The sequence below is a fragment of the Anarrhichthys ocellatus genome, unplaced genomic scaffold, assembly GCF_004355925.1.
Source record: "Anarrhichthys ocellatus isolate YVR2014 unplaced genomic scaffold, GSC_Weel_1.0 scaffold4, whole genome shotgun sequence".
In the NCBI taxonomy this organism is placed as follows: Eukaryota; Metazoa; Chordata; class Actinopteri; order Perciformes; family Anarhichadidae; genus Anarrhichthys; species Anarrhichthys ocellatus.
The window spans coordinates 8437963-8464947 of NW_022280034.1; the positions used below are offsets into that span (position 1 = coordinate 8437963).

At 39.4% G+C, this 26985-nt stretch overlaps 1 protein-coding gene across 1 annotated transcript in view; it reads left to right on the top strand.

Moving 5' to 3' along the window:
- Positions 1-26985, top strand: part of nrg3b (neuregulin 3b) — a 166004-nt gene that overhangs the window by 115115 nt on the left and 23904 nt on the right. Inside the window, exon 3 of the mRNA XM_031843205.1 lies at positions 24818-24891. Within this exon, the coding sequence (XP_031699065.1) occupies positions 24818-24891 (74 nt within the window). The remainder of the gene's footprint in view (positions 1-24817; positions 24892-26985) is intronic.

The following is a 26985-nucleotide window of genomic DNA, read 5'->3' on the forward strand; positions in this document are numbered from 1 at the left end:
GAAATAGTGCTATTAAATGAGCTAATGCAATGCATGGGTTTCAAATAGTGTTTGCTTAAACTTGTTTCAAGAAAAATACAGACCTGGAGCATGTGTAAAATGATTCAGCATTGGTGGGTGATGCAGCTGTAAGAGCAATAGCAAAGCACTTAAATGTCTCCTCTGAGAAATGGACGCAGTTCACTGCTCCTTGTCCAGTCTTCTATGTAAAAGCGTAACACAGCTGCATATCCCATCTCAAGCCAAATATCTAAATGGTATGATTTAAATGCAGCCTACCTGAACAGACAAAATGCATCATGTGTGAAAATCGTTCAAATTCATCATCAAGTAATAGTATGCAGCACGTTAGCACAAGAGGGAGGAAAACACCACGAGGGACATTTTATTTCTAATTTAATTTCTCATTTTGCGTAGTTTTGATGTAAATATCCTGCACAGGACTGCATCAGAGATAAGAGTTTGTGTTTGTGTGCACATGCACAGTGTGGACATGCACAGTGGATCCTTGTATGCAGAGCTTACAGGGAATATTGCCAAAACATGCAGATACACTGCCAACAATGCTAAGAGTCGGCTTATAATTCACCCGCCTACCCACCCCGTCCCGCTTTGGATGACAGCAGCCTGGCGTTTTGCACTGAAATGTAAAGCTTCTCACTCATTTGTATCAGTCTGGAAAGGCATCAGCACAGAGACAAATGATCCTTCGCACCAAGTCAAAGGGTTTTTCTTCCTGCTGAATTTGCATGTAGCCTCATGCTGTCGCTTCAATCCTCCGATAGCAGTTTGGGCACAAATTAATGACGCCAGCGAGGCCTCTCCAGACGCCACAGAGGTTCAGTGACTCGTCTTTAAACATTCATGTGTTCCCGAAACAATTTTCTCTGTCTAATCTGAGGACGTTAGCAGCAGCGTAAATTATTCATCAGCAGGTTGTCTGCCAGTGAAAAGGAGGTTGTGAAAAAGGAAGAGATCAGTCATGATGGGCACGGACAGTTACAAACATGCACAAAGGCCCTTGTATGCATAGAATTTGAACCTAGCAGAAGCAGATCCACGTTAAAGCTAGAATTCAGTGGTTTCAACATGCATTGCATGCTGTGATAACCTCGGCAGAAACGATTGGATGATTTCTAATCACACATGTATTTCATGTAGAGATTGATGAATTTTTAATCAATTGGTCAATCATGTGTTTAATAATTATTCATTTTTTCTGCTTGCTTAATAAATAATTCGATGATTTATTCTTTTTAATTTCACAACATCGGGGCTTAAATGATAAGCCTGGTGTTATTCAATATTTTTGATTTTGTTGATAAATCCCACGAGAAGACCAAAACCCACAATATGTTGTCCACCTTTCAATACGTTCCCTGCCCTGTCTTTGCTATTTGATCGACATTATGAGACATACATCTTTAAAAACGCATTACAAATACACAATATTTTATTTTCAAAAGATAGAAAGTAAATTTCTAAAACAGCTCAATGTCGTTTTAAACAAGCATAACTAAAGGCAATTGTTTATTTTATTACATTTTCACACATTAAAAGTCGTGGTTGTATATCTATACACATTTACAACATCAGGAAGGTGCTTTATTCAGAATATTTACTTTATGGGTAATATGACTTTAATTAAAAGCTCTAATTAGCTTACACACAATGTGACATTTGGTTTCCCAGAAAGGGAAATCATTGATTTCTAATCATTTGATTCTTTGTTACATTAGATTTATGGAACACTTGACTCAAGAGTTTGTTTTGCACTTTTCCATTAATTTCCATATTATCAACAAACAAAAAAACAAAACGTTGTCCTCTTCTTGTTTGAGCTGAACAGCGTTCTCTTTCATTTCTTTCTGAAGTCGACAGTGGTGCTGCTGTTAAGTTCATATGTGGAAAAGGATTATTACAGTTTGTCCTTAAACCATTGAAGGTGCAACATAGATCTGACCCATTTCTATTTATTTATCATTCAGTTGGGAGAATGATTGATCCTTGGCCTCTTCCTGGTGGTTTACTGTCTGGGTTGAATGTCCACTGACACTGTGGGGGCAGTGAGCCATGTGTGGTGAGGTGACTGAGGGCTTTGCATCCATAGTCCCGGCTGGCAAGGGGGATGTGTTAGAGTGCTGATAAGAGCTACCTGGGACACCCTCTGTACATATAGTTGATGGAGGGGGCATTTGTGTCACCTGCAGGATAAGATGAATTATCTTGGGCCTTAAATTTTGTTTGACACTGTCGGACAAAATTAGCTATAATCAACCAGTGCTCCAAATTGCGGCCATCACATCAATGCTAATCAGTCTGTCAGGATAAAACTAAACATTTACAAGCTTTGACCTGAATATTTTGCAGAGATACAACGCAATCCCTTGACACTCTCCACTGGTGTTGTACTTAATAAGGTTTCCTCTTATCTCATTATTTTTCTTCACATCCTCCAGCCTATATTCAGAGGGAGACATGATTGTTTTTGGAAGCTTCCATTTTCATGTCTTTCCTCATCTTGCGTTCCAAAACTAACCCTGTAAACTCTTTCACTTTTTGTTTCAATGTGTGTATATATATATATATATATATATATATATATATATATATATATATATTGCATTGCATTGAATTGCATCTGTTGCGCTCAATTTTAGATTACATGTTTTCCATTTTCTTACCCGCACATGTTTTCACAAATTACTTTCTAGGCACAATTTTTTTTCTCCACTGCCTGACAGGCAATCAGTTCAGTGCCTCTGAGTAGAGATACCTAATGTGGATCATCGAGTTGCCGTGCGTGGTAACATATCAGCTCTAATTAACAGGTGACAGATTTTTGAAGATGGGTTACTGTTATATTTGTGCTTCATTAATCACTCACTCTATTGTCGTCAATGTAATCGCTATGTCTCACATACAACAACATGTCCTTTGTGAATTTTCATTTTAAACATTAAAAAAATGTAAAACTTTACTCGTTCGCGCGAGACAAATAGGACCTTTTTTAAAGGATCAGTTTGAAGGTTTTAGTTTAGGTTCAAGTGGTGAGGTTTCAGATTGCATCCAACTGAATACCCCTCCGCTCACCCCTCCCTTTCCAAGTGTGTCAGAGACCTACGTTGTCCTTCAGGTAACGTAAAAAACGCGAAAGGTCGTCTCTAGAGTCAGTGTTTGGTTTGTCCATTCTGGGCTACTGTAGAAACATGGCAGACTCCATGGAGAGGACTCCCTTTGTAGATATAAACTGCTTCTTATTAAGGTAAAGAAAACACAACAAATCTTATTTTCAGGTGATTAAACACTAATAAAAAAAACATAGTTATGAATATTGTATTCCATTTCTGCCAATAAATCCCCATACATCTTTAAGGCATATTGCGATTTTAAGGCTATGACAAACACTGGGAAAGACAGTAGCAAATTTATGATAAGCTCATTTATTCATTACAGCTGCATTAATCAATTTTCGTTGTTCCGCTTGGGGACAGAACTCTTTGCATGTTTATACATCTGGCAGATATAGAATTACACTGACATTTATTTGTAGTCGTGTTTCTTGTGACTCAACAACAGCATATGTGTACCCACTCTACTTTTAGCTCTCTTTTGGTCTTCACCTTCTTCTCTAACTACTGAGAAAAATACCTGGCTCTAATGTGTAAAAAATTAAATAATCATTCAATGTAGTTGTTAGCATGATCAACCGATTCCACAAGCCATGTAGCTTGGAGATTTTAAGAGCGTCTCCAATGAGAATGAGCAGGGTGTGTTCTGACGTCCAAAACATACATCAAGACCTCATTATTTTCCGTGTAAACACGCACACACTTAACACACAAAGCTACCTAGTGTGCTTTGTAATGATGCATATGCTATGTCTATACGTTTGCCCTACAGGCTCATTAAACACAGGTAAAAAGTCATTAATTAGGCTACCATTCACTCTATGCGGCCTCATCCGATATGAGCAGAACTATTTCTACAGGCTTGTTAATTGTTATATTAAAAAGGCCAAATCATCACATTTGAAATATGTGTGGTTCAGATGTCAAATTCTATACCGTTTATAATTCATTTTCTCTTTCGTAATTTCACTCACTTGCTTGTGATAAATACGCACACCAAAATAAGTTCTCCAGCTAATAAAAAGTGGCAAAGTAAAATACTGTAGCTATATTTTTGTGAGGATATTTGTGTATTCCCGATATACACAATGAAATATTACTGCAACGACGTCTTGTTTTTGAGTTTCTTTTTCGGCAGTGCAGTGTTAACCTAGTTTGTTTGAACTATGTTATTCTCATATACTATACGAGCATTATTTGCTTACATTACATCGAGCTGAGTTAACTCATGAATAGTCGCCTCACTGCTTAATTGAGGTTTAATCTTAATCTTTCATGCCACCAATCCCTAGGTTTTAAGCCATACCAAAAGGGATCCCCAGTTTGCATTTATTAATCTGATCATTAGCAGCTCAGAAAACTTAACATCACTAATTTGCACAAAGCTCATTTCCATTCCCTGACATGCAGTGTTGATCAAGCACTTATCTCAAACCTGCTCATTATCTTTGATTTCTCTCTGATGTAATTACTGTGCATTTCAAGTTGACCTTTAGCTAGATATGCATTGTTGACATATTGCAACAGCAACATTGTCCCTATCAAATAATTGCACATGTGTTCTTTTCAAGACATTGTTTAGATCAAACATGGCCCTGCAGGCTTGTAAATGCACATTTGAAATGATCTACTGGAGGCAAATTCAATTACATACCAAAAATAGATTTTGAATTTCTTTTTACAATCACTTCAGCAAATTGTTGAATGAATTGTATAATTAAGTCATGGAAAACAGAATGAAATTGAATAATTGATCAACTCAGTAATCATCAGGTAATTACCACTGACCTGTTTGATTACCGTCTGTTGATAGTCGTGCTATGTCACCTTTAGATTGTCATTGCAGTTCATCATTTAGTCTTTATTAAGTAAAGGATACAACTGTAGAACTACTCTACATTTATTACAGTTTCATTACCCAAGGCAGATTTATTTTTGTTCACTGACCAATTAGGCCTTGAAACAGTTTCTCTTGGACAGTGAGGGCCGGTTTAGGTGCCTTGGGGATTTATGATTTAGCTGTGAAAACAGTGTTGCGGGATATCTATTAGCAACCCAACCGTGGTATGTTGTGTGTGTGTTGTTGGTGACTTTGTTGCACTACACCAAAGCAGCATGTGGAGACTCGTCCATGTTTTTTCGTTTAACGTCAAATAAATAATTTCTGTGCAACCCAGTATGTAGTTTTTATGTGGAGAAGTACATACAGTACATATTTAATGTTTTGTGCTTGTTTTAGAGAGAGAGAGAGAGAGAGAGAGAGAGAGAGAGAGTTCTGCCGTGTGCATTTTACAATAACACTGTGGTTAGCTAATGCTATTCCTCTCCTTTCTCAGTTTCCTGACCCCTTGGCCGGAAACACAATGATTAGAGAAACTTGTTCACACTCTGGGACTAGCTCCAGTTGTACAGGTTGGGAGACGAATGTTGTAAAGTTTTAGGTGGGAGACGTGGATACGTGAGCTTTCCTTTGTGTCTCAAAAACCAGCTAGAGCAAAGAATTGATCCCCATCTGCTGCAGTTACTCCCGGCTGGTGGCCATGGTCGTGCAGCTCACTTATACAACTGATTACTGCTTATATATAGGTTAGAATTTGAATGGAGAAAAACATAAAACCCCTCTTTCAATCCCACGTTTGTTAATATGAAACATAAATCAATTAAATTGAAAATGATAATCAGTTTTGCACTATTTACGCTGAAGGTGTGCAACACTTTATTAGAATACATGTCTAAAGAACACAAGGACGGTGCAATGACTTGGTGAGGACCAGAGAGCTCATTAAGGCTCAAAAACTCAAAAACAGGAAATGGTTGACTCATTTAGAGGTTCTGACGCAAAATGAATGAATCACTGAAAAGGCTCAGACTACCAGGCAATAACCCAAATGTGATGGCTTTAATTTCCCTGACAGCAGCCGCACTGAATATACTGTAGTATTTAAATAGCCTATGAGTTCCACTGCAAGCAAGCACAGTACAGTATATTTTACAGCTTTTGGAGCACACCAATATTCTAACACAGGTATTTTTTTTAAGTGCTACTGATTTAAAAATGAAAAAACATAATAAATTGAGCCAAGTAGCTGACTTTGACCATGAACATGGAATTTGTTTCCAAATAACAGCCCGTTCAGATTCCAAAGCCTCCGACCTTCAATCATTTCAATAGACCTGGTTGAGTGAGTCTGAGGACACTTAATTTGCTTTTACTAACGCCACAATGTAAAATCTATTTGGTGGACCATGCATGCCAGATTACATCTTTTTGGTTTAACACATTCAAGCAGCGCTTTGTTTTTTAAAAACTTGACATTTACAATTGGTTTCTACGGGCTTGCAGATTGATTTAGATTCTTCTCCACTTTGTATCGTCTTAGAAGATCATGCAATTCCTCATGTATATGTTTACATTCAGACTAAAAATGATCTTTAGATGAGTCCCTTAAAGTGTTTATGACCAGAGGATTAGGCTATATTTTACAGCCAACACTCTTATTTTGTACCAAAAAAATAGATACAAAAATATATTTCCTTGCCCAGAAGCTATTCAATAAGGAAAAGGAAGTAGTATTCCTCTTCGCTATTCACTTACAGCAAACCCACAGTGGTTTCTATATTTCATCTGCTGCATGTAGTAAGGTGATTTCAAAGAGAAACGAGAGGGAAAGATCACAGACAAAGTCAAGCCTGAAAAATGGAAACAGTGCTGAAACACAGCCAGTGCTCATTGTACTCTTCTGAGGACCTGCGCTCAGATGAACCACCAAGGAGCTGTGGAAGTCATGGTTTCAACTTTGCTGTTGTTGTCAGGCTGTAAAAATCAATCAGGATTTTCAGCAATGCTGCTTGCAAGGCTCCGGGGATGACAATGCCAGTGTGTTGGTCAGTTATCCATCAGTTTGCTCCAGACTGAAATATCTCAACAACTACTGGATTAAGATGCAATTTGTTGTCGACATTCATGGTCCCCAGAAAGATGAATCGAGATGACGTTGGTGATCCGTTGACTTTGGTGAGGTGGACATTTGTGGTTTTGAGTGAAATATCTTGACTTTCAGCATGAAAGCACTCCTGTGCGTGACTCTTCTTTCAACATATCAAGACCTGTGACCCTTTTCTATATGCGGCACGCTTATGTATTTTAATTCAGGAGCATCCGGGAAGTTATAGGGGAGAGTGTATATAAATGGTCAAACATTAGAACACATTTGTATATTTCATATCAATGTCTTAGTCTTATAAATCTCCCATCAAATGACCACACCAGTCACGAAATGATTGACGATGCACACGTTCTCTTCACAACAACATTTTAACAGCGTATTTTAAAAAAAAAAGGTAATGCTCAGCTGTATATGACGCTGTAACTTTATATTTAGGCCACCTATTCCCAGAGGAGACACTGCACAACATAAAAGACATTTTGAGTTTGGGTTCTGAACCTCAGTGATGTCAACTCCTTTTGGGTAATCTCCACTGGATACATATCTGCTCGAGTCGTACTTAACAACAGCTTTGGTGCATTGACTCAGCTGAAGTTAAGTGCTTATCTCAATTGTGACTACAAACCCATTGAAGTAGAAAGAAATCAGTTCGACTGAGGGGAAGTGGATACACCAAAGGACTAAATGACTACATTTCACCACAAATTAACTTCTGTAAACGGTGAACAAAAATCACAAATTGGCGATAGAACATATAACTGTGCAAGTAGCCGTTTATTATTTAGGATCTGTTATCCAACTAATTAGCTTGTAGTATCAAAGAGAAGCCAAGCGCACCCTTCTATAACACTTATATGACAGTTTGAAGTCGCTTAGAAACTATTTCAATCTTCCTCACAAAGCACGGGAAAACTGTGAAATACAACCTCATTATATCAAACATTTCCCACTCGAAGAAACTGAGCTGGTTGAAGCAAATCAACTGTGAGAGAATGCAATGTTTATATAATCTCATCACACCGACGCATAACTGAAGTTGTGTTGCACGACTCCCAGGTGTTTTATAGCGTTCGCAAGCTTGGATATAGTAGAACATTTTCATTTGTTCACCTTTGGCACATTGTTATCACACAAATTGAATCGAATTAAATGGCAACATGGAAGAGATCTCATAGAATATACTGTATCTCTGAAGATCACAGTTAGTGGAGCTCATTTGTAGTACACTTTATAAAAATGGTCTTTTTAATTTCATGGCAGTGTTGTTAATTACAGTCATTTTCAACTTTGTGTTCAATACATTCATAGAGGAGACTATAGCACATAAAATGAACATCCAACCCTATAACCAGCAGAGGAACTAGTATCCACACGGATCAATTCACCACATCTTACTCAATGTGCGCATTTTGCTCTTTTCCCCCAGTTTGATGGGAACAGCAGTCATAATATCAGCCCCGAATGTCAACGATCGGGGAAAACCGTGTTCTTTAGTTCCTGAGCAGAGGGCCCCGTCAGGGTACAGATCAGCCACGTGACAAGCTTCTGTGACTCATTTCCAGCTCACTGGCATTAACGAGCAGTGCCCTTTCTGCTGGCAAGCGCAGTGTGGGAGCAGGCAAGCTGGCTCGACAGTGCGATAAGAGGGAGGGAGTGAGAAAGCTCATGCTGCTTTCATAGCAGAGAAGTCAAGGGTGGAACACATTCACCGGCGCAGTTCTGCTCAGATAATTGCCTTGATAAAACTCATTCTTTGTTATTTTGCTTATACCTGTTTAACTGCAGTTGTCATGTGATTCGAATACTCTGGTTGCTTTGTGGCTTTTGTTTCTTCATCCCTCCATAGCCTATATAACCTTTAAAAACATGAAATATTATAAATTATTCATATTTTATATAATTGGTATAATAATACATTATGGCCGTTTCTTCATCAAATGTGCAAGCCCAGTTTGTTACAATGGGCAGGGCTGTGACTACAATACATTTCTACATATTAGGTATTAATGAGGTCAGAATAAAAGCAAAAAAAGTATTTAAAGGAAATAAGTTAATTTGGTAATTATTAGTATTTTTACGAATACAGTAGTGGAGTCTGTAGAGCCTCAAACAACAAGGAAGCAAAGCCTAATTCAACAAGGCACAGGTTATATCTCAATGATTCTGGCATTGATTTCAATTTTGACCTCCTGTAGGTGTTCATATGAAAGAGGAAATATGAAAGGACAAAATGAACACTGGTCCCTTCATGTTTGGCCCATTTAGCAAAAAAAGAGAACAGCTGCTACCCAAACCACCACAGATCTGAAACAGTCTTTTCAGGGATTTGATCAAGTTTCACAACTAATGTCAGTGATTTTACTGCCCTAGAAGTACTGCAATACTGTATTTGTTCTTCCTCCAAGCAAGCAAGTTAGAACGTAGTAATCTGCTTGACCCTACTCTGAAATTTAAACCTTAATGTAGCAAATGCACTGTTCTCTAATAAAGTAGAGGAAGTGCTTTACTTATAAATATATTAGAGAAATACATGTCACACCCACCAAACCACAGAAATGACTGCTTTCTTGGAGTGCTAATAAGCTCAGACATCTGGCAGCGCTCTGTTCCAGGTGAATATGTCAGTGCCAGAGATGTGGACCAACGGGTGGATCTGTGGAGATGAAACACTGAAGGTTATCCTTGATCACTCTACGATGTAATCTTATCATTGCCGTCACTTCAAAGTAAAAGGATGGAGTGAGGGATCTTGAGCCACCTCTTGCTAATTCAGCAGATGCACGATCAGTTATCCTGAAATGACACATGGTCAGGCATCGAGGATTGCCGGCTTCATAGATGAATACAACCTTGATCTTTATTCATTGAAAATAGTTTTCTACTGGGTTCAATCAAATAGATTTTGCAGACGTGTTGTTATTTTTTTGTGGCGACAGAAGCGATTAACATCCTTGCATATATGTGCACAAACACACACGCACACTTGGAGCTTTGGGGATCCAGGCAAAGCTAATCAGCGGCGCGTAAGAAAGTAATTAGTAGCTGCAGCAGCAACTCACATGCAAGCAGAAGCAGTTGGAGGAGAAAATGTGTGCTTAATATTGACAGGTAAATAAAAACCAGGCAGTTTGTTCTTCAAAGATACCATCACCTGTGAAACAAATATCTGTTTTAATACATGAGGATCCTCCCTCCACAATATCTCGTGTTCATTTGGCTTGTTTGAATTTCACTGTTCTAATGTCTTTGTTATTTTTACTTGTCCTCATTAATGTAATTATAAAGAGCGAGCCAAGAATCTGCTGTGAATTGCTGCATCTTGGATTCCAAATGAGAATTCAGTCGATGCCAAGAGGGGTACAATTGAAGATTTTTAGCACTCTACAGTGCAGTGCCAGTGATTGGTTGGAAGACTGTAAGAGAGGCTTTGAGCAACAGCATATGGTGCGTCCAACATGACAGATCATTAAAGGCTTTAGGGCTCATTTGAACCAAATTCCTTTAAAAGATTTAAAACACTGTCTGCAAAACCAAAGTCAAACAAGGATGTGATCAGTGAGGAGATGGAGATAAAGAGATATCAGATTAGACTAAATGGATGGATAGGTGGATGGATAGGTGGATATATATTCCATTTATTCCCCTAAATAATTCATTCTTATATGTATCTTTGTATTTGCTTCTGCACAAGATGCTAAATACTGTCTTTTTATGTGGGTGTCGCATCTGACATTCAGGCAGACACAGCAATCAAACCAGGAATTGACACCGACTACACTGAAAAGCAGTTAATCAGGGGAGGCAATGTTGTGCTTTGTCGTGTCATTCTGCTGGATTCAAAGTTGTGTCGGGAGAAAGTTTAGCTGTAAAGCTATCAAGTAACACGTCACTGAAAAAACGATGAGAGAGTAAGAAAGCCCTAGTATTCTAGCAGGGCAACGAAAGTTCTCCATTACATGTATTAGTAAGTAGAGTTACTGATGGTCTGATTACAGTGCAGCCAAACAAACAAAGGTTGTCTTAATAGATAAGTTCGTTTTGGCTGCTTCACAGTAAAAGCAACCCAGTGTTTTGCCATTTGAAGGCTTTTAATGTGAAAATGAATACAGCTCTGACAGTGTAAAGGCAGTAAACAGTGAGATAAAATGACACTTTATTACATGCTGCTTCATTTCCTGTGAACCCTTGTAGGTAGGTAGGTAATCTGAACTCCATCACTACGAGTAAAAACGATTATGTATGTGTAATTACTGGACGTAAATACATTGAATGGCTATCGTGGAAAAAATGTCGACCATAAGTAGTAACTGGAGCGCCTGGGTAGCCGAGTGGTTACAGTGACGTTAATTGATGTTCACTGTTATTTATAACTGGAGTTCATTCATTCATTTCTTATTTGATCCATTTCTAATTCCAATTTTCTCCCCTTAGTACCTGTCACCGTATGTAAAAAAGAACATGCATCTGTAATATCAGCCACAATTCAACTCTCGAACCATGTTAGCAGTCGGCACAGCTGACTCAGTTGACAATGCTATCAGTACATGTCAGCTGGGTTGGGTTGCAAAATGTTTCTCCCTATCAGCATGATTTGTTGAGCTTGGGAACATCTAATTAGCCATGAACATAGGGGATGGAGCTTGACTGACATTGATGCACTCCACCTTGACGGTTTCCGTCTTGTAATTCCCAGACTCACCCACCCTTCATTTTCATTTCTTTTGCCCATCGCTTTCATGTTCATCCTTTTAGCTGTGATTCTAAAGTGTGACACGGACAGATATAGTGGATTTAACCAAAGGCTAAGCATGGAAGCGTATCCTCTGATGACTGCATAGTTAGAGCTCCGCTTACCTTAGACAGATGCATGATTTGTGTTTCTTTTGTTTGTGCTTTTGGGCAGTGAAACAAATAAGGGGAGTATCATTTTGATCTCTTTGCAGCAATTTTACACGCCTTCGAGATATTGCCATTTCACTGAAAACTGGCTCAAGTCAGCTCTGAAACATGACATGCTAATTCCCATTTCTACCAAAGACAATAGAGAATTTCTTTGTATATAATATAGCATTTCTCCATCCTGTACACTAATAAATATAAATATATAGTCCAGCAAGTCACAAGGACCACACTGAGCAAGCTGCAAGGGACCAAGGGTAATTCAATCAACAGAGGTTATCTATTTCTGAGCTTGAGCTACATTTGCCTAGAAAGGCGGTGCATCTCAGCTTCTGCTGGCAATAATTGTGAAACGATGGGAACTGAATTAGAATTGAATCAATACCAATTCATAGCTGTCCACGAGTTAAAAAATAGCCCTTACTCACATGAAAAACTCACCGATAGGTAAATCATAAAATATTGGTGTATTTACAGAGTGTATAGTAAATATAGATCACACAGAAAATCCATAGGGTTGACATCTGCAGTGAGACTGGTTATTTCTCCAGCTCAATTCTCTTCCAATTAGCATCGCAGCTATAAGTTTGTTCTGCAGTCTCGTTTTTCATTTTTTAAATGTGAAATCCATTCCTTAAATCTTTTAGAGGGGATTTTGTTTTTACACTGCCTAAGGACTATATTTGTTTTGTGTTCCAGCTGCATGTCAGGGCTCAGATTTGTGCCATGTGGAAGCATTGACCTGCATATCGTGTGGTTAATATTAACCATTTGAATGCATATCTGTTCATATTATAGCTCTAAACTATTTCAGGATGAACTGGTATTACAAAAAAGGATGTGAAATGCTGAAAGGGCTCAGAGCATGATTTTCTGGCAAGCAAAATGAGATGTGCAGGTGAATTGGGTTTGACAGAAGATATTTTTGTGTGTTAAATTTGGTCATAAGCATCGTTTCACAGCCACTGGTCTTGGAAACACTCTAAAGTGGTTAACGGGCTGAATTGGGAGTATGCAGTGCTCCTTTGTTTCGGTTTCCGTCTTGCGTAGCAGGCACAGCGCTGCTACTGTAGTATAATCATAGTGATGTCACTTAATTGCAGGTTCATACTGGCATGAACTTAAAACAAATGCTGTCTTTTACAAGAAAGGATTTCACATATATTTAACCAATCAGAACTCTCTGTGGCTGTAATGTAAAGCATGCAGTGGATGTTTAAAAGGTTAAAAACGTACATAACTGTCAGCTTTTCCGTGTTTCTCTTATTTCTGTGGCTATTTTGAAAGCGTCGGTAATGATCTCGTTGCTAAGGCTCTCGTGGCTTCTACGACGCCCCCGAAGAGTCTCACTTTGTGATAACCACAGCTCTCGCTATACGGTTACAACAACCAATCATTTTGAATTTGACAGTGTTTTTCTTGTGCAGCCATCGGTATGAACTTTACCCGGAACAGGTGTGATAGCCAAACTAACAAACTCCAGGTCTTATAAACAGTGTGGTCTTTATTTACACCCCTGGGCATATTTAGGATGCAATCAGCCAGTATTATACTGGGAGGCATTGTATAGACATGATTATAAAGAAACCGGGAACAATAGGCACAATTTGATTTTTAACTGGGCTAAGATGTCATTCCTTGTGTTCGACAGTGTATTGCGTAGCGGCGTCTGCCTGCAGGGTACAGAAATGTGACCATCTATTCAAGGCCGGTTGGCTGAGGCAGTCAGATTGATCACAATGGGAGCAATCTCTTTTTTTTTCCCCAGACTTTTGTTTGGTTTTCTGTTAGACAGCAGTGTAAGCTGTTCCAGTAGTCTCTATCTACGGCTCTAAACCTCTCACACTTTGTAGGCAGCTTGCAGGAGCACACATACGACATTCAACACAGGGGAAGGCACAGTAGGTGTGAGCAGCCAGTTACTTTAAAGATGTGCCCTCCCTCCTCCAGCACACACACACACACACACACACACACTCATCTTATTACATCGTGCCTCAGTGTGAGAGTAGTTATAGAGGACCCTAATCCATCTTTTACAGCTGATACTGTAGCTTAGCCAGAGGGTTTGGCTTCAAGACAGTTCATCTCCAGACAAAGCTCTGCCTTCGACGGTGCTGTACACTCCGTGTGTGTGCGTGTCAGGGTCTTTGTTCGTTTGTGTGTATGTGTGTGCTTTTGAGGCTGTGCATATATAGGTCCTTTGGAGGTCATTAGCATTTGCAATGAATCAAAGTCAATCATGCTGAATGTAGCAGACAGGATTAAGGTTGTAGAGGCAGATGTTAGCAGCATCCAAGACATTGGGCACAAAAGGCAGCAGTGTCCTCTTGTTTTACAGAAAATATATTTTTTTAAGCTAAAAAAACAAAAACCCTACAGTGTCCCTATTCAACAGTGGGTGGGCCTGGGGGGGGGGCCACAGCTCATCTATTGGCAGACAGAAAGTTAACCCAACTCGACCTCTTTGAGCTCCTGAAATGAATGCAGATGGGAGGAAACACCTGGAGCCGTGTGGCGCCGTGGCTTTTGCACTCTGTTATGCATCACAGAGCAGAATGATCCCCCAGATACTTTAAAACCAGAGGCGGATTTTCACTATGTAGGGCGAGATGAGAAGCAGGGAAATGGGCATAACTAATACCATTGATGTTTGTGGAGAAAACCACAACATAATCCTGCGTGCATGATAGTAGTATTTATTTGAAGCTCTTGGGGGCATTTACAGTGTTTTCAACTCATTTCTAATGTAACAATCATTTATTGCTACTATTCGCCAATCACCGTGTTTGTGCTATTGACATTAATGCGACTATTAGTGTGAACATCTGTGTGGCAGAGTGGTTAACCACCAACAGGAAAGTTATAAAGAGGTGGATGAGCTAGTTTACGTCTCGATTTTTTTTTAACTTGTTAACATTGTAAAGCACAATAATAATAATAGTAATTACAACACTTACTGTTATCATTAATCTTAATTAAGAGAGCGAGATTGTTTCATTGTTTATTTCAGGACAACTTATCATGCTGTCATTAAAGTGTAACAAAATGTTTTTGTTTGACACATTAAAAGAATTTGGTCACGTGCATTGTGTGCTATGCATGTGCTTATTGTTGTGACTTTACATTTACCACATTGTGATACGACTACTTCCTTGATTAATCGTTAAGTTGTTGGGTAAAATAGTAAGAAATGCCCGTCACAGAGTCTCAGTTCTCTTGTTAGTTTGTCCGACCAAATGCACAAAACTGTAATTCAACACAGACAATAAACAAAGAGAGGCAGCACAAGATTGATGAATGTGCCATGGGTTACTGTGAGTCTCATTCAAAGCAAAGGTAAGCAAAGGAGGTTGATGTGTGTGCTTCTGAGGAGACAGATAATGACTGTGTTTCCAGAAATGTTGATACTTTGTGTCAAGTGTTAGTCTAGTGTAAGTTTAGTGTAAAAAAAAAGCTCTCTATTTCCCTCCCCACAGTCTCTCATCCTACAATTACAGTATAAGCATGTGTTATTGGCAGTATCTTCTGCTTTAAGTCTAAATTGCTGGTCTACAGCAAACCCTATGATATTCGAGAGACGTCTGCATTCAACGCTCTTGTTTCAATATAGGTCATTTCTTCTCAGTTATCTGTCGATGGCACCATCTCAAGAAAATGTGGGTATGTGGTTCATATAGAGTTGCTTTTCACAAGACTTGCTCCTTGTAAATAGTTGAAAGCATGTAAAGCAAAAGCATGTAGATTGTACATGAGTTATCTTTCAGCTCTATGACACCTTTAAAATCTAATCAAGATTCAAATGCACTAAGTCATGTTCGCTCTATGTAACATGCAAGATATCTCAATAACTGAGGATGACCATCTCGGAGACCCAGGTCCCCATTTATACAATGTGTGAAGACAAGGCTACGATGTTACATACATTTTCACTTACTCATTACCAGCAGGAGGTGAATTCTTCAGGTCACTCTCGCTCCACCTGTGGTGATGTCATCTGCCGCGTCTATGTCCATTCTTGGCACTTCAGTAACGTTGAGTCAAACCGGCTGTTTGCAGATAACAATTAAACTCAATCACTCTCAAGTAATGACTCATGTTTGGACTGTATTTTCTATTTCTTGTCAGGGTTACAAACAACACAGTTGAACATAATTCCTTTTTCATTGGCACCAGTCCTAAAGGGGCATGTAGATGATATCAAAGAAGATACGCTTTTACACACCCCGATGACAAGCAGGGGCTCCTGCATGTCTCACATAAGCTTTACGATTGTAAAAATTGTACAATATTAACAAGAAGGGCTAATATCAACTGTGTTAGCTGTGCTTCAGCCTCAAACGAGTCGTCATTAGATTAACACACAGAAACATAATTGCTTTGATTAGAGTGATTGCAGCTAAAACGTGGGCATCGAAAAGCAACTCAACGTGAAGTCGTGAACCTGTATCTGCATCCCCTGCACTCAAATTCTCCATTTTTAGTGAGCAGCACACCATAACGAACGAAGAGCAAGAGGGATAGATTCATCATAATTCAGTTTAAGGTAATGCTCCCTGGTGAAACCAACTTATGGGGAAATGTGTTGCTTTTATTTACATCCCAGCTTGTCTTCTTGTCTCTTTAATGACTCGTATGACATCATTAACGACAACATGGTGCAAATAACAACACGGCTTCGGTGGTAGCCCGTTATCTACGTGGCTTCCACTCTGTGAGCTGCTGGTACTTTGGCTGCGGCACCTCTTAACAACAGACCCACGTTAATTGATGATGTTTAGCAAGTCTTTTGCAAACACATCATCACCACAAACAGAGCTGATTGATGATAACGATATCTTCTCCCCCCCCCCCCCCCGATTTGCCTTGTTAGATTTGTATGGAAATATTCAAGCAATACACTTTTAAATGATGAATCACTAGGTGGGAAGCGTGGAAGGTTACTTGCAGTGGTTAATAGAACACAATGCAGATGTCTCGTATTATACAGGGTTGAAAGTGCAAATCTCCAAACCTGTACGGACTGCTGGTAAAATTCATCCTTATTTTCAAGAGGGTAGCTTAAAGTATTAAAGCTCTTCAAAACACAATAGTGTTTCCCAGTCTGCCAGTATATTTTTGCAATTGTGTGCACACGCACACATCCGCAGAGAGAATGGAAAAAGAAATCTCTAAAGATGAAGAGGAATACATCCCCTTCAGCAGCACACCCCCACCCCCCCTCTCTCTCTCACTGTGTCCATCTCCCCTCACCCTTTTCTATCCACTCTTGTTATCTCTACTCCTTTGAAACAGCACCTGTTACAGACTCGCAGCTTGGGAGCAGCGTTGTGATGTAGTGTGTACACTCCTGCGTGATACAGTGCCAGCTCCCAGTTTCACATTCAGACCTGCTTATGTGCGAGGCAAACAAGCTGGGACGTCTTCATCCTCCAAGAGCTTAATGACTACTTGGAGCATTCGTGATAGAGCACACCAGACCAGAACATTGTATGCTGTGTGTTGCACTTTTGTGCCATGCGCCGATTGAGATATTTTATTTTGCTAGTTGGTTTCGGATGACATTTGATGGTGAGGCCGTGCAAGTGTGTGTTTATCTTGATGAATGGAATGGTTGCAGCAGCCTTGTTTACTGTCTTAGCTGATGAAATTGTAATGATCCCTGCGGCGAAATGGGGACATTGCAGCAGCAATTATAGGAGACTGTGGCTCAAGAAAATTCAATGTACTATAAACACTTTTCACCAGCAAAATGTCTTCGGGACAACATCCAAAAAGTAGTGAAACCTTAAAAAAGGAATGAGGACAGTATAACCTTACTAAACTTTATTAACAATGTATTTACTCCAACAGTAAAGTGGCTCATTAGTCAGGACCCTAATGAAGCTCTAATTAACTCTCGTAGAGTTAGCATGCGCAGTATCTGAGACAAACGGTTGCTTGACTGACAATCTAGATTTTAATCACAGCATCATAGCACTATATATCATACATCAAATGTCCCCAGAAAATGAAATAGCTTTATTAAATGTCATCAAAGTAATTAGGTCTACCTAAATTTATGATGCTAATTATTTAACCGCTGTGCCCGCATCTTGTTTAGATCCACGCATACTCGGTTATTTTTAGGGAAAGAGAAGTTGCTCAGTGACAGCCATCCTTCTAGCTTTACTTCTTTCGTGGCCTCTTCTCGGTGAAGCGTTTAAGTTTTCAACGCAGACACATCCTGGCAGCGGCGTATCTGTCTTGTATGTAAACAGCTCACACACAGTAATAGACATCCATCAAATCCGCACGAGGTATAAATCATGTCCACCGTACCTTCCCTGCTGCACTGCTGCAAAAGACGGATAGAGATATGTATGGCTTATGTGATAAAGGTAGAAGGCTGTCTTTATTGGAGGCATTTTGGCCTTGTTTCATGTTTGTTTTGTTAACCATAGAACAATCCGGGCAGATTGCAGCCAACTCATAGCCTATTCTTCCCTCGTACCCCATCAATAACAATGAGAGATGTGTCAGCCACTGATTAGGCTTTGATATTGAGAGTGAAGCAGAGATATGTATCTGTGTGTGTGTGTGTGTGTGTGTGTGTGTGTGTGTGTGTGTGTGTGATGTGTTTTTGTGTGTATTTTCTTATTATAAAAGGAATTAGATCACTGGAGGTCTACTTCTTTTCTGCTCATAAAAAATGGATTTTTTAGTTAGTCATCTCGACCTTCCCAGTGGTAAAAATTAGGCTGCGGTGGAAAGCGAATGCAGCCTAAATCAACTGCCTTCCCTCATCTTCCTCCTATACGGTATTTATACTCTTCATATAATAGGTCGGTATCTCGGTCTACAGCAGGTGCTCTATCTCAAAAATAACCAAATTAAAATACCACAGTCGTCACCATCCCCACACAGTGAATGGACTTTTAATAATTTATTTCAATATTTAGCAATTAACATAATACCATATTGCATCTGTGCTGGCCATGATTTTATTATGCATGACTTGTAGGTCAATTTATGGAAATTAAGGGTAATGCCCAATTCGGTAATACTTATCAACATCAACTGCACCAGTTGGTGTGCAATATGAGATGTGGCAGTGAGTCAAAAGACTTGGTGCAGTGTGATAAATTTGCCTATTGAGTGTGGCAAGAAGCCCTGCTGCCAAATAATGATTGCCTTTGATAGAGAGACTGAAGAAAGGCATTTCCAGGAATAAGAATCAGGTAATTAAGGGAAAATAGATTCAGTAGATGCGTTCAGTTAACTTCCCAGTCGTCGATATGATCAAGTGGCAAGTTTAAGTATGCACTGGCTCTTCTTAGGTTCTCTCGTATGCCATGAGTCATGAGTCTATGCCAGCAAAAATAAGTTATTCATTTAATTTTGGCAAACGGAGCTAACAAGCTGATGATAGCAATGTCCTGCAGTTCAGGGTTAGCCAGCTTTAGTCATATAGCCCAGATAAATCAAGACATGCTGTTGGAAAGCTTTATATATTGAGTGTGACGCTTTGACTGTGCTTACCCATTTCTTTTTAAAGTGTTGTAACCATAATGTTGAACCCTGCGGGATGCCAATTGTTCTAATCAGAGATGGGATTTTCTGCACAGCGACACGACTCCTCAGAAAACCATTTGCTTCAATCAGAATGATTGATTTCAGCTACCTAAGAATTTAGACACCATGAAAAACAACAGCTGCCATATTTAATTAATAACATTTAATATATGAAGCTACAACCATGGACTTAATGTTAATTTACTTAACATGTCCTTTTTCCCTTTTTACATATTCAACAAAAAGACAAAAACTGATTTACATTTTTATTTGAATGTCTTATTATCTGAATGAAGGTCCATTTAGCACCTGCTGTTGAGCTTTCAATCACTTGCTCTCCATTAGCAGAGGCAGAAACTGAGGTCAAGAATGAACTTCGAACCGCAGCTTTTAATTAAGTCAGAATGGATGGTAATTCCTTCAGAGCATATGCTAATTTGCTTTCTTGCCAAGAGTTAGATGAGAAGATTGATACGACTCTCGTGTCCAGCATGAAGCTATACTGCCAGGAGCTGGTTATCTTAGCTTAGCATAAAGACTGCAAACACTGGAAGCAGCTGGCCTGACTCTGTCCAAAGGTGACAAAAATCGGCCTAACTGCACCTCTAAAATTCACTAACAGTAACACCTTATATCTTCTTTTCTAATCTATACGAAAACCTAAGCATAAAAGCCACATGTTTTGGCTTTAATTGGGGGGTTGTGTATGTTGGCAGGGGACTATTTCTTGGCTGGGCATAATTTTACCCTATTTACTGCACTGACATGTCAGTAACATTGATTATCTCATCAAGTCTTGTTCATTTTCTTGTAAAACGTTCCCTATGATCTGTGCAATTTGCATTTGTCAACAGATGCTGTTAAAAGTGAGAGGAAACGATCAATGGCCACTAAATATTGTGTATCAAAGAGTAAGTTACAAGCCTGAGTTCATCCAGTCTACTCACAGTAAAACTGTAGCTCATATGGACTTTTTTTATGCGACATATGGAAGCTAACATGCATGGGCGTCAGGGATTAAATGAAAAGTTTGGTTGACACAATCACACTCCCATCCCTTCTCTCCTCCTTGAACCTCTTTTCCCTCCCCTTGCACTCAAACTATCCTCCATTTTTCTTCATGCTAATTAGCAGGAAGGGTGGTGATTAGTTATGAGGCAGCGCTCTCCACCCCCTCCGTCATCCTACAGACTCAGAGGTGTGTTTTCTCCGTGACTTGAACATGTGTTAAAGGCAGCTGGGTAGACACAGCTCCGGAGCAGTGGGGGAAAACATGCTCCGAGTCCATAGCTGCTGCTCATACACACAACGGCTGCAGGACATAAACACACACACACACACACACTTGAGAAAGCTGTCGCATATACCCCGATCCACACAAACACATCTGGGTTCTCTTTGAGATATGTCCCCCTTTTCAAACGAACAGACGCACACGTACATAAATACAAGCTCTTGTTCCCCCATTGCCCTCATTGGAAGATACACGCCCAAACACATACTCAAAGCGCGTCATTATCTCACATTGTTTATCATCCATTTGACGCCATGTTCACACAAACACATTTACAAGGCATTGTTTGCATCTCACTGAGGGATGGCTGAGCTTGTTTCACAGTGCTACAAAGACGGAAGGAGGGGAGAGATGGAGACTTAGACAAACAGAAAAAAGCCCAGACGTAAACAGATAGCCAGACATGCGTTCTGCCTTTGGGTTCGTGATTCAGAATACTAACAAGGCGTCTCAGCTCACACCCAGGGATAGAAGGTGATACAGGGCAGAGCCAGGCAATGGCAGGGGAGGGACGATTTACCCTTGAAATCTGTGTGGTCGCATTGCGTTCCTCCCTGAATTTGTACAGTACAGGATTGGCTGTTTGAGTGTGACTGGCAGTCTGACAAAAAAAGGGACAGTGCTTGAGTTTCATACCAAATCAGGGAATCAGTTTTTTACTGCGAACAAAGGGATACACAAAGTTTGTATCTGGCTACCCGGAAAGTATCAGCATCAGCAAGGCTCTCTGTTTCCTGTGATGTGTGTTTGACAACTTAACATCGGATGTAGGATGAAAATATGTGTCAGAAACTTCAGCTTCTTTCTTATTTGAAGTCCCACTGTGGCCTTGTATTAATTACTCCCGTCAAAAGCAGTTTTAATTTGCGCATCATATGACATTTTTTTTGTCCATATTCCATTCCACTGTAAAACGTGTGGTCTGATTTAATGGTGTATCTCTATGCTAGATAATGATAATTTTTAAACGGATATTCTGATTTATATTTTTTCTCAAAGCGTTTTTTTTTTTCAGATCACTTAAATCATGTTGGCTTTGGCTGTTTTTATTTTGTAAGCTGCATACTGAGTGCATTATGAACAATGACCATGATAATGCAACTAATGCTATTCAGCACAGACACTTGTATTGTACTATACTGTATTATGCAAATGATTAACAAAACCAGCGCTGGCTCACAAATGTGAACAAGAGCCGGGGTAATATGTATGAATAGAAGGAACTACAGTATTGTCTGCATAACACGATTTTGCCAACAATGAATTCTTCAATTTGTTTGGTCATCATATCTGTTCTACTAAGGAGCATTTCCAATTGTCAGACCAAGATATTGTCATATTATTGTTAGGTATTATTGGTCTATTAGTAGCTCTGTGTGCTGCTCTATAGGACAACATAACAACATATTCTCGTTTATTTGTTTCTACGTGCCAAAGACTTTGCATTAGTCATTTTTCTCAGTCCGATTAAAAGGTAGACGTCTGTCTGTGGGAGAGACAATGACAGGAGAGAATCAAGTTCTTTCTCCCCTCCTTTGCTTGCCTGAGCGGATAACGATCGAGGTATTTGTTTTTTACTTTATAAATGAAATGAAGAGTTTGAGGTTTTCCAAAGGGTATTTTTCACACATCAGTTGAACAGTAATGAGTTGCACTATTTAAAAGGTGCAGTTAGAGAGTTTTTACCACCATATAACACAAATTGACAGTTTCAACGATCACGCCCTGCAGCTTGAGAGCAGTGCTGATCTCTGTGAACGGCACTGAGATTTCAAAAGCTTTTCAAACTCACTTTCTAGCACACCCATGATTTAAAATGTTTTGTGCATCTTTCAATTCGATTTTTTCTGTGGGGCTATAATCAGTATTTTTATAATTACAATGGAACAAATGGCTATATGTGATGGGAGGAGAAAGGATCACTTTTAATGAAGAACACGACTCTGCAGATCAGCTGTATGAAGAATTACAATCTCTTTAAAGTCATTGATTGAGTTTTCTGGCATCAAACTTTACTGATTTGATTAACTCACCACACTCTCATATTCTGTCGTTTCCAGAAGCAGCAGGCTGCTTTTTTCAGCAAGAAAAGCTCTACAAACCCCACTATTAGCTCTCCAGCCCCAAAAGACAGACAGAAAAAACCACCTGGTGAACAGAGTGGAACATTTAACAGTTAAAGAGCCAGATATTTCTGGTACATGAATATAAGAAAAAGATCAAATTAAGAGTGAATATCACTTAATTGATAAAAAATATGTCAGTGTTGTGTTTAGAGATGCTTCTCACTGTCTCTGAGTGGCCAAAAATTCAGTCAGTATATCTTAAAAGCTTCATCGAGACAAAGAAAATACCAAAATTGTGCCACCAAATCTTCACGACACTTAACTTACCATAGGAGCATTTTTTACTTTGGAGCCACGACATCACCAAACAGGTGCATAATATGGACGCCGAGTGAAAAAAGAGATGCAGGTGCATTAACACCACTGTCAGCTTTGAGCCAGCACAAAATAAGAGGACCATATACAGTATCCTATTCATTTTCATCAATGGTGCAGTTCCATACTGCATTACAGAGGGAATAGGAGGTATAAGAAACTACACATACTGAGCTGAGACACACCGAACAAATGGAAGCTGAAACTGCAGCTTGAGATGTAAAAACTGTGCAAGATGACAATCTTACACATGTTTTCACTCTTAACCAACTAAACCAACAACTTGTGATCTGCATCGCTTGCTCAGTTTGCTCTACATAGCTCAGTTGTTGTTGTTGGCATTGTTGTTTTTTATCAGATTGTGAGCTGTGTGAGAGCGAACGGTCGACTTCTGCCCGTCACTCATCCAGGACATTACACTGTATGTGTGAGAGCGGTGACACTGGTGGAAATGTGCTGGACAGATATTGACGGATAATGTGTGAGCAGCAAATCCCTGCAGTTTACCTACAATATGTCATCGACCGACGGAATAGAGAAAATATAGACAACTCTGACATGTCGCTCACTCAAGTACAAGTTTATGTTGAAAGAGACACATCAAAGCAAATCCCCCAATTGTCTCCCCTAAGCCGTGAAAGAGCAAAGGGATGGATCAGCCCACTGGATGTGCTCACAGTGTGGCCACTACTGACGATAGGAATAAAAAATGCCCAAGTCCTCTTTGAGACAAAAACTATTGAGGATTGTGCCAAACTCAGGCTGAGTGCGGAGGGACAACAGCAAACTTTATATTTATGACCTGATTTTGTGCGTAACTTTACAAGTTTTATTCTGACAGAACAAGTATGTTATTCAAGCGTTTTTTTCATTCAGTTAATATCACAGGATTGGTAAAAATCCTCAATCATTAACGGGAATTATACATGTATGTTAATGTAGAACGATGAGGGTATTGCTGAGATATTGCAACATACCCAGCCAAACTTGAAAATGTCATAATTTCGCTGGATATATTTATGACAGTTGCTGAGGGATCTGCAGGCGTCAACAGTGGAGAGATATTTATTTGATGATGAAGGCAAATATGTGGACTGTGCCAGGACGTTGTTTATATGAGCGTTCCAACTATGGCAGCTTCCCTTCGCACTGTAGATCTTGAGTTGTCTGCATCACGCCAAGTACTCTCCATCCCAGTACCCCATTTCTTCCACTGGGACCTGGCATTCCTGTCAGTCATGTGCTATCAGTGAGGCTGCAGACGTCGCTTAGGCCTGCCCAAACTATCTTCCCCTTCCTTTCTCTTTCTTCTCACCCCACCCCTCTCGACGGTTTCTGTGTATCTCCCTCTACCACCTCAGTCCTTGGTGAGCACTCAACTTTTCACCATCCATTTCATCTTCTTTCTAGGTTTCCTCTTCTCAACTTTCCTTATCTGGAAGTCTTCAGCAGATAGTTCATGCTGTACTCTGGTACTTTTTGCTTGGTTTGTCTTACTTCTAATCTTGTTCTCTGTCTCTTTTTTTCTCTCTCTCTCTCTCTCTCACACAGGTGTAAGGAAGGCTACCATGGACTACGCTGTGACCAGTTTGTACCCAAGACAGACGCTATCTTGTCAGACCCAAGTACGCTCTCCTTTCTATTTTATACCCTACTATATCGGTGTATTGATCTGCGGCATTCATTTAATTCATAAGAACAGATATTTCAGTTGCTGCATTATCTACTTTAGGCTTAATGTTTCGATTTCCATCCAGTCTATTTTTTTCATAACACGTGGTGATACATTTACTAATACTGTCATAATGTGGATATTTCCATTTTAATCTGAATTTGGACATTATTACAGCACTGAAACATGATTTAGTTACTAGAGACAGGCATAATGCATATCATCAGACTGCGTTTCTTTATTGGCCCGCATAGGCACAGAGCTACCATTTAGATATTAGAATTAAAACATGTGCATAAATCCTCCTCTATCTTTTATTACAGTCTTTAATCTGGCTTTGCTTTAGTCTCGCTGAAAGGAAGGAATAGTTTCCTATTCCTTATGACAAACAATTCACCAGGAGTCTTTGAATCCCCATGACAGTTGTGTAGAGTAGTTAGAAAATAAAGCAAAATTCAGAGGTACAAGGAAGAGAAATTGGTGGCCCAGAGCGTTTCCCATGAGGCTGCGGCTTTACAAATTCACACTGTTTTATGGAGTGACTTGGCTCCCCTGCACCAAGAGTCAGAGAGAAAACTTAACTTCTATTGCCTTCTGTTTGACGCCACCAGGCCCACTGAGAGTCTATTAATGGGGTCACAAGCCAGTGTCACAAAGCATGTTTCTTTCTCCCTCATCGCAGCCAGTTTTCACAGTGGAATGTATTTTATCTTCTGTAGGCAGACATCAATTTCCGTGCGTGTCCAGGTCAGGAGATTTTATGTTTGCTCTTTGAGATAAGCTGAGTTGTATTGTTTTGCACAATAATGGACACCCGAGGAAATAAATACAGCAGATTACAAAACATTTATGGTACATTTGCATTTATTTAAAATGTATAAGACAATAAGACTTCAGAAGGCAAATTCAAAAATATGCTTTGTTTGATGGAAAAGGTATTGTATGCCATTGTATGCACATAGTTTAAGACTCTGCAATAGAATATGCTGTACATACATTTGGTGTTATTTACAAATTTAGAAACTATATGTGTATGGGCATACTGAAAGCGCTTCAACACAAAATGATTCTTGGGAAAAGATTCCTATTTCAAAATATAGCAGGATTGAAGCAGAAAATTGAATTGGATTGATTTTGTCAGTGAATTAAAGATACAGAAGACCTTTCAGAAAAAAACTGTGTTTCAGGAACATCTTTTACAGTTGCTGAAGATAAGCTTATGAAACTATAAGAGTAGGAATCTCCCAGAAAACAACATTAACTCCTAAGTTATAATGCTACATTTGCACTGTTACTGCTCTCGCTACTGCTTGTGTTGTATTCAGAGCTTTTCTTCTTATGACCGCTTAAAACAAAGCTATATCTATTGGCAGCCCCCCGTCACAGGTTGCTTATGAAGTGTAAACAATGAGCCATGAGGTCATTTTTTAATTGCAGATTGATTTATATGAATCATTTCTTGAGTCCTGTTGGGGTGAAATTATTCAGTGACCTTGACCAAAAAAAATCTAGCATGAAAGAAAAGTTAATGTTTGGGTATCTGGGGTGCCTGCTTACCCACTAACTGTCAAATAACCTAAAATACAAGAATGAACCTGAAAATGAGATTGTTTCCTTAAATTATTGTCATTATATTACATTATAATAAAAGACAGTTACTGTCTCCAGCTAAAACTATAAACAAGTGGAGTTCAAAATACCTTGGGGGGAATAAAAATGGATTCAAATAAATGTATGGAATAACATTTCCACATGTCACAGTTATTACTGAATGTACACAAAACTTTGACTTTATGTATCCTCTCTAAAGTCAACTCTTGTGGCCCAGAATCATCCCCATGAGCCAACACCGCATACACTACATATAAATAAATATATGTATATATACATATATACACATCCGGCGTACAACAATATGATATGATCTTAAGTGCAGCCTCGCCAGACTTGTCATGAAAATATAAGAATCTCATGGAAAGCAAGGAGTTAGTTGCTAGTGCGGTGTGCATTCGAAAGTTGCCCGCCTGCTGTGAACGAGTGGAATGCT